General features: G+C 33.8%; 1 protein-coding gene across 1 annotated transcript; it reads right to left on the bottom strand.

Moving 5' to 3' along the window:
* Positions 1-1,559: 1,559 nt before the first annotated feature.
* Positions 1,560-2,426, bottom strand: LOC145258041 (uncharacterized). Its single transcript, XM_080115766.1, has one exon. The coding sequence runs from the start codon at positions 2,424-2,426 to the stop codon at positions 1,560-1,562; it is 867 nt and encodes a 288-aa protein (XP_079971892.1).
* Positions 2,427-9,486: the final 7,060 nt, after the last annotated feature.

The raw sequence follows: 9,486 nt of genomic DNA, 5'->3' as shown, positions 1-9,486 counted from the left end.
CTTGCAGATCTCTTCAGGTTCATCCTTACCCTGTCTCGGACAGCTTTAATCACCTTCTTTGTTCGAACAGTGCGAGGTCTTCCACTCCTAGGACGGTCTTCAGATGTACCAAGTTCCTTAAATCTGTTCACAACATGGTACACGGTGGATTTAGCCACTTTCAAGAGCTTAATAATCTCTGAGTTTGTCCTTCCCGCGCAATGAAGCTGAATTATGGCCTCTTGTTTGCTCATTTTTCTGAAAGTTTAAACAAAATTATTTTAATATTTTTGTTGAAAATAATTAGATCAATAGTTAGACTAAATACTTACTTTATTCGAAAAGAGAAAAAGTGATTTTAACAATATTTAATTTTAAAACTAAAAATGGTCCAAGGACTTTCTGTTCACCCTGTATTGTATTTTGTGTACAGAAAGTTGTTTCATAGGATAAGTCATTGGTACCATCGGTTTCAAGCCCGAAAATTAGGACCGTTTTAGATATCCATATCAAGCTGTCTTCAGCCAATACTCATCTCAGGAGATGAGTATTGGCTGAATTTAACAATCACTTATTTCATCTAACAACTTTCTGTGCATTAAATACAAAATATAAATACGCTCTTATTTTTCGAATTTTCATTTTAATTGAGCAACATACTGCATATATATATATATATATATCACCCTATATATATATATATCACCCTATATATATATATATCACCCCATATATATATATATATCACCCTATATATATATATATATATATATATCACCCTTTTCTTCACCCTATTCCCTCTGCTTCACTTGTTTGTTATCAAGTAAGATCTTTGACTTACTTGCAGTTTCATCAAATACTTTTGTATGCAAAATGCGATCCCGCATTTTCCTAATTCCTACCTTCTGATGAGAAGGAAAGTATTTTTTCGAAACTCTGCGGATTAAGGTCTATTTAGTGTTTCCTTTTCAGATTAAATGTGTTTTAACTCTTTTTCAAAGTGTTTTTTAACATGTGTTATGAACTATTTGCTCTTTGCAAACATTAGAAATCAAGACCTAACCATGGAAATAGCCAATAAGAAACTATGAGGCGAGAACTCTAAGTAATTGGGAGATAATAAGGATAGACATATTACCAGACGGAATGGGTTGTAAATGTGTGGTAGATATGACTGCGGCGTCGTATATGGTTGTATAGTATTCATATTAAGAGGCTGTTACTTAAGGGGCTTGGGGGTAAAGTTAGAAGGGGTTTGGCAGTTATTGTGATAAGAATGAATATATATATATATATATATATATATATATATGCGTGTGTGTGTATATATATATATATATATATGAAGAGCATAATGTGGTTTCCCACAATTGAATAAAAACGGATGATATGGGAAAAATGTTATGCGATGTGTCGAAAGATACCAGAGCAACAAAAATTTAAAAAAATAAAAAGGGAAAAAAACAGATTTGATATTCAACCGACTCTCTTCAGGGCAATCGTCGGTAAATTGGTTAATTACTCAAAACCATGAATTGGTAAATAAAATATTGTAATTGTAAAGTGGTCGGAAAAAAACATTAGTTCACGGACGACCAAGAATCATTAAATAACTGCAGTGAATGTTTTAACTGCCTTTGTCTGCAGAGAGAGGGACGTCGAGAATTGATGACAATAGCCTCTAGTACGTCGAGGTGGAAACGATGTCGTGCTCTATGTAAAATGGAAAAATTGTTATCAGAGTAGAGATCACGACACGTTCTCTTGTCCAACAAGTGGTCACCTATAGCAGACTCTTGCACCTGTGAACTTCTAGAAGACGGGACCGGTTCGTGTCTACGGATACAGCCTGGAATATGCTGAGCCACTCTGACCGATAATCGCTGTATCGTCTTGCCAACATAGTCAGCGTCGCACTGATATTGGTAAAGGTTAATAACCGAACTTTGTTCATTGGAAGGCAAGGCTTCCTTAAGAAAGGAAGGGAAAGCAGGACGAGTGGAATAAATAATGCGCAAATTAGCATTAAAACAGTGTGTTGCTGAAGACGATATTTTGTCTGCTAAAGGTTGGATGGAAGAGCCTAACCACGGAAGCTTGAGATAAATGGGGCAACGAGGAGGACCATATACCTTAGCTCTATTAAAGTTGTCAACCTTACTTCGGATGGTATATGAGACTAGTTGCTCTGGGTATCCATTGGAGAGGAAAATTTCTTTAATTTTATGAAGCTCGGACGTCAATCGAGAACTAGAACAGATCATCAAAGCTCGATGCATGAGAGTTCTGATGAGGTCTTTCTTTCTGCGCTTGGGGGCAAAAGAATCCCAACTGAGATACAGTCGCGTAAATGTCGGCTTCCTAAATATACTGGTAAGAAAAATAGAAGGAGTGCGCTCCACGAGTACGTCGAGGAATGGCAGCATATTGTCCCTTTCTTCCTCCATTGTGAATTGCAAAGATGGGTGGAGCTTATTTAAATGTTGGAAAAAAGAACAAGCAGCCTCACGTGACCGAAAGGAAGCAAAAGTGTCGTCGACGTACCGTACATAACACCAAGGTTTCGGCACGTTATTAAAAAGCAGACGTTCATAAAAACCAACGAAAATGTTTGCAATACTAGGACCTCAAGGACTGCCCATCGAGACGCCGTCGATCTGTCTGTACATCATATTATCAAAGCTAAAGGCAACCGACTTAGTAGCCATCTCCATTAGTTCGATAAAAACGTTTTATGGAAATCTTGGGGTCTCTGTAAGACCATGATACAGAAAGTCGGCGCAAATGCCTATAGTTTCGTCTAGGGGGACATTTGTGTATAAACTGGATATGTCGAAAGAAACGAAGAATTTAGTATCAATGGACGGACAAAGATTGCGTATGGAAGAAGCAAACTGAAAAGAGTCAGGAATGCAATGAATAGAATAAAACTGGAGAATTGCCATCAACACATGAGTAATGTAAGGGGCAATGAAACTGAGGAGTACGTACATATAAAATTTAAATTTCTACATGATGCTGTTATTGTAGAAACAGGAAGGCAGAGAGAACATTCCGAATGCAAACTATTCGGCAATGTCTGCAACAGAGAGATGAAGCTTTCAGGTTATGAATGCATAAGTTCAGTCATAAGACAATGTTATTTGCAACCCCCTTTGATCCATTCAGGCGAAATAAAACAATAGCGCGCATTACTTTTGGAACGCTCCTTCAAACCAATTTAAGTAAACATGGCACACGTAAACATAACACAGGTAAAATTGCACTAGTGCATCAATAGAAAAATTATAGCAATAGTAAGAAATATACAAATCTAAAGAAAACTAGTTGAAACGTATTAATTGCGTTATGTTTACTATCGCGACCTAGTATTTCATAGTTTTGCAAATATATAGGCACACATTAAACGTGAATTTACGGTAATCCGTAAATTAAAAAAACAACACACACAATCTTTAGAACTATATATTTACTAAATTACAAATAGTCGGAAACAGTAATTATATTAGACTCGGGAATTTAAAACAGTAATAGGTGGAAAATATTAGAATCGTCCCATTGGGGCAGTGTTTGGAGTGGAACGATAATGATGAGGTATGCGTGTGAAAGATTCGAGAGTTTTGGACATGGAAACCCAGGGAGGTAATGTGATCGCAGCTATCCGAACTAAACTAAAGGTGGGCAGTATGTCTATAGTCTTTAATTCTGTGTGAAGAGTGGTGTTATCATATCGATATAGCTGAAAAATGAAGTCTCAGATTTTTTGTGTGTCTGGAGTTGATGCCGAGGGCCTTGGAGCAGTGTCACGAACAGAGTAATCATAGAGGAATCGATAAGACACTCGGGCAGATAAGAAAAAATACTACTGCTTCGAGTTTTATGGCGAGATGACTAGGCTACGTTGATGGAGATAACCATCCCCAGTTATCAATTTCGAAAAGTTAGTATGAACATTTCAGATCCATATGGAACGCTAAGTTAGTAAAGATAATGTTAACTAGTATAATGTCGGCGATGGTTACAAGAACACGTCACCTATCGGCAATCGGAAATAGACCCACCTGAAATACTGAAACGAGGGTTCAAATGTTAGCTCCGTAAACAAAACGCGTTAGAAATGTCGTCACGTATTCGTGGGCACAATAGAGTTTCGAGGCAGTCAATGTTGGAAAACGATATGAGCAATATGTTCTGGAAATATACAGAGAATATAAGTGAATATTTGCTCGACGATCGGCCTGCCCGTCGATGATCTTTAGAAAAGGACAGAAATTTAAGAAATAATTTACGTGGTCCCTCCCCAAAGAATAAACTCTCTGAATAAAACATGGAAAACTAACAAGTCTATGTTGTGTTTCATGCATGAATTTGATTCGTGTTGAGCAAAGCAGAAGATCAACGGTCATAAGGGGCCACGGCCGACAAACGATGATAAGAAGGACGAAAAACCCTCGATAGTGCACGTATGTAAAAAGACGTTGCCTTTTTTTTATTGCTTTTTAATCGCTCACTGAAGATAACATGTCTGTAACGTGACATGTTGGAGCATTTTCTTTTTAATGAAAATGTCACAGGAAGACAGATCAAGCATAACTTGAGTTTTGTGAACTAGTATAGGAATTGCGCGGATGCCTTCAAGATACAAGATAAGAAGGCGTAAACATTGTCGCTGCTAATATTGAGTGAGATATTCCAAAGGTATAGAGGCAGTTGGACAGCTGATCACCGACAAGTTGCCAGAAAAGGAGGACTAGATCAGAGAGATGCACTGGAAGTAGTGAACATAAAACACGTGACCATTTCGTAAGTTTGGTTGGACCAATGTTTGATTATAGGATCGTAGAGTAGACTGGTTTTAGTGTACCTTATAATTGACCGGAAATTAGTGTACCTTATAAGTGACCGGACAATATCAAATATCAAAATATCAATTTTAGATTTATGTGACGTCGTTTGCATTAGAAATGTGATATCGTAAGTTTGCATTGTTGTAAACTTGTCTGTGCTTTCTGCAATATACTGCTGGTGATCGCGGCGTTGGGAGAAACCAGACGGGCAAAGTAAAAGAAAAAGACAGGGAAAACTGACTTGTTTATCCGATGATGTAGATTAGAGAAGACCAAAAGTGGGAGAGTCTTAATGAATGCTGTGACAAGTGTAAAGTTTAAGAGGACGAAAGAGATCCCCGCGTGTATGGGCAAAACGTTACATAGACTCAGAGCTGACGGACAAGGAGTCACATGAATAAAAGAATGACTATGTGATATTTGTTTCCATACTCAAAGAAGGGTTTGGGCATAAGTAGATGACTAAGAGTACGGAAAAAAAATTGCAATTAAATTAACGGTTAAAGGAAACTGAAAGTTCCGGCCGTCAAATAAGCGCAACGTACTAGGTATCAGTAATACCTGGAAAGCGGTTTGCGACACTGATGCTGGTGCCGTTATGTGTTTGGAGAGCCCCACATGTTTTTTTTTTTATACTTTGGCTCATTCTTTCATTTTATTTGTTTAGTTTACAGAATTGTGTCCTGTCTTACGATTTTAGTGTGTTCTTCTCTTTTTTTAGGAATTTTTAAAGATATTATATTAATTGTATTTAATTTTTTTTTAATTATCACTTTTTCCTCGTATACTTTCTGTAATACTATCGATGTTGCAACCTCAAGTGTTAGCAAGTCATAAAAAGCAGGAACATACGGCAATTCAGAGGGAATAAGTTTATCAGCAGAACAAAATTATAGAATGTTGTTCAGCAGGGTACACAATTAAAGCTGAAATAGGATTATTAATCAACCTATGTCGGTAAAAAGACCGAGCATAAAGATTTTGCGTAAGTTTATGGGTCATTTTAGGTGTAGCAGTGAATTTTGCGACTGTTAATGCTAATTTACGGACAGTCTTATGTTTGCGACAATTAGGGGCAGTAGAGAGTTGAACGCATGTACAAAGTTGAACGCAAGGTTGATCGAAAAATATTTTCCTGTGGAAAGGAGGACAAATGAAGAAACTTGTGTATTGTAACATCCCCGCTTTAAATTTAGAAAGTCATGGCTGACATAAGGAGGGGTTTATTAACTCTTTCTTTGCCGAAGACGGAACCTTAAAATGTAAACAAAAATGTTAAAATACACAAGCGCCAATATGAGAAAACTTTTATTTTACCAATAAATCAGGTGCTTATTTATAATTTTGAAACCTATTTTAATAAATGAATTGAAGAAGCATTTATATGGTGTACATACGTGTCAATAAATGAAAATATCATATTCTAAAAATCACATAAATTGATCAAATAGTTATTTTTAAACAAAGAAAATTACAATTTATGATTTTAGATTTATGTGACGTCGTTCGCATTAGAAATGTGATATCGTAAGTTTGCATTATTGTAAACTTGTCTGCCCTTTCTGCAATATAACGACGCAAGACAGTCACTTTTTGCTTACTCATAAAATTTGAGTTTCTTAGTTTAAAAAAAAAATATTACCTGTTATTCAAAGTATGTAATTTTAGGAATATGATATCCTCGTTTCGTGGCAGGTACATACAGCTTAAAAAATTTAAGTGATTTTTTTTGTATTTTTTAAAATAAAATAGGTTTCATTCCAAATAAGCTCCATACACTATTTCCAGTTTAATAAGTTATTTTGCAATATCTATAACTACTAGATTGTCTATCTTTCCCATATTCTTATATTTTTTTATAGCTTGCACTCCAGAAGAGTGTAGGTAATAATTGAATTTTACCAAATATGTTATCAATTACGCCACGGGTCTTTCTGCAAGAACCCGTGGCATAGTGCATAAAGAAATACAATTGCCAATTACTTAGGACTTCTACCCAGTCATGACTAACGGAACGAGAGTATGCTACCTTGTTTGATTAAATAATGGGTGATATTCGAAATTCCGTGCTGATGCCCAAGTTTTACAAAAAGATCCCTGTGTCCGATTAGTTATGCCTGAAGAAAGTCGCAGGTTATATCGACCGAAACGTTACGAAAAGAACATTCCGAAGAATTCAAATAATTATTATAATTTTTTTTTTTTTTTTGCATTAATTAGTTGCGAACTGTTATTCTCGTCTTCATAATTTCTGTGTGCCCATGTTTCGGCCGACTCATCTTTAGGCCTTCTTCAAGTGGTTAAACGCGATGAAACAACAACTATGAAGATGAGGATACTAGTTGAAAAAATAATATATACAACAATTATGAAGCCTCATCTCAAAGGATCCCCTTTTTTAAATAATAATATATGACTTTTGTTTGATTAATAGTCATCATTTGTTAACTATTCTGTACTTTTATTAACTTTCGAATTAACGTGGTAATAGATTTGATTCCATCTTTTCAATCTTTAATTTCGTTTTATTTAACTTCTTAAATTTTTTAAGTTTCATTCTTTTGTTTTTAAATTTTTTAAGTTTCATTCTTTTGTTTTTAATTTTTTTAAGTTTCATTCTTTTGTTTTTAATTTTTTTAAGTTTCATTCTTTTGTTTTTAAATTTTTTTAAGTTTCATTCTTTTGTTTTTAAATTTTTTAAGTTTCATTCTTTTGTTTTTAAATTTTTTAAGTTTCATTCTTTTGTTTTTAAATTTTTTAAGTTTCATTCTTTTGTTTTTAAATTTTTTAAGTTTCATTCTTTTGTTTTTAAATTTTTTAAGTTTCATTCTTTTGTTTTTAAATTTTTTAAGTTTCATTCTTTTGTTTTTAAATTTTTTAAGTTTCATTCTTTTGTTTTTAAATTTTTTAAGTTTCATTCTTTTGTTTTTAATTTTTTTAAGTTTCATTCTTTTGTTTTTAAATTTTCTAAGTTTCATTCTTTTGTTTTTAAATTTTTTAAGTTTCATTCTTTTGTTTTTAAATTTTTTAAGTTTCATTCTTTTGTTTTTAATTTTTTTAAGTTTCATTCTTTTGTTTTTAAATTTTCTAAGTTTCATTCTTTTGTTTTTAAATTTTTTAAGTTTCATTCTTTTGTTTTTAAATTTTTTAAGTTTCATTCTTTTGTTTTTAAATTTTTTAAGTTTCATTCTTTTGTTTTTAAATTTTTTAAGTTTCATTCTTTTGTTTTTAAATTTTCTCGTTTTACATTTTATTCATTTCTTACTTGCTTTGATTTCACATTTTTTGTGTCATATTTTTATTTTTTTATTTTTAATGAGAATTTAATTGCATTATATTGTAGACTTTTCAATCTTTTTTCTTTACGCATACTCTTTTCTATTCATTTCAGTGATCACCAATTTATTTTATTCACTTCGGAATTTATTTGGATTACTAACGGCTATATATCGTTTAAAACAAAATCTCACACACCCTCGTCATAAGCGCTATACACACTTTGAATGCAAGCGGCTTTTTTTTTTTCGTTCGGAAATATAATAAAGGCACCAGTGCTATCTTACAAACACAAAAAATATTTTCTGATATAGTATTGGTATTTATATTCTTCCTAACAATACTCACGGTGAACTCTTCAAATAAAGACGAAACGTTGATGAACATATAATTTTGGATGTTTCCCTTTTAATAACTGCATGACGTTAGAATGTTCTTTTTATAATTTTATTATATATATATATATATATTAATTTATTTTTTTATTTCAGACTATTATTCTCATCTTTCTTAGTTGTTTTTCATCTTTTATAGGTTTGTTTTATTCACAACGTTTCGGCCAACTATTCCTCTGGCCTTCGTCAGGTGGTAACCGCGACGGATAGGAACTTCGAATCCTAGCTGCATTCTCAGCCATCACTGCCATCCGTAGTTGTTGTCGTCTCACCACATTTTGGCGAAGCAAACCTCTGGCACGCTTTGGGTGGGATTGAAACCGCTATCCTCAGACAATGTTCATCTGGAACTGTAGAGATTCAACGTCTCTATCAACTGCGCCACGAGCCCCGAAGGGCGATCAAGGATTGATTCTTTGATCTTATAAATCCACGTTTATTTATTATCTGATCTTCCATAGTCGGGTCCGTACCGATTGGTATATATATTATTCCTTAATTGGAATTCATTTTTGAGATGAGCATTATATATACTAATTTATTTTTATTTCGGACTATTATTCTCATCTTTATTAGTTGTTTTTCATCTTTTATAGGTTTGTTTTATTCACAACGTTTCAGCCAACTATTCCTCTGGCCTTCGTCAGGTGGTAACCGCGACGGATAGGAACTTCGAATCCTAACTGCATTCTCAGCCATCACTGCCATCCGTAGTTGTTGTCGTCTCACCACATTTTGGTGAAGTAAACCTCTGGCACGCTTTGGGTGGGATTGAAACCGCTATCTTCAGACAATTTTCATCTGGAACTGTAGAGATTCAACTAATAAAAATGAGAATAATATTCCGAAATAAAAATAAATTAATATATATAATGTTCATCTCAAAAATGAATTCCAATTAAGGAATAATATATATATTGGATATAATTATTTACTATAATAATTATTAAATACCTACAGACACTAGTGGGTCACCCTTTCTGGAATCA

The sequence above is a fragment of the Euprymna scolopes genome, chromosome 33, assembly GCF_053919585.1.
Source record: "Euprymna scolopes isolate OS-2025 chromosome 33, ASM5391958v1, whole genome shotgun sequence".
NCBI lineage: Eukaryota > Metazoa > Mollusca > Cephalopoda > Sepiida > Sepiolidae > Euprymna > Euprymna scolopes.
The sequence above is the reverse complement of the archived record's forward strand: the minus strand, read 5'-3'. Positions and strand labels throughout refer to the sequence as shown.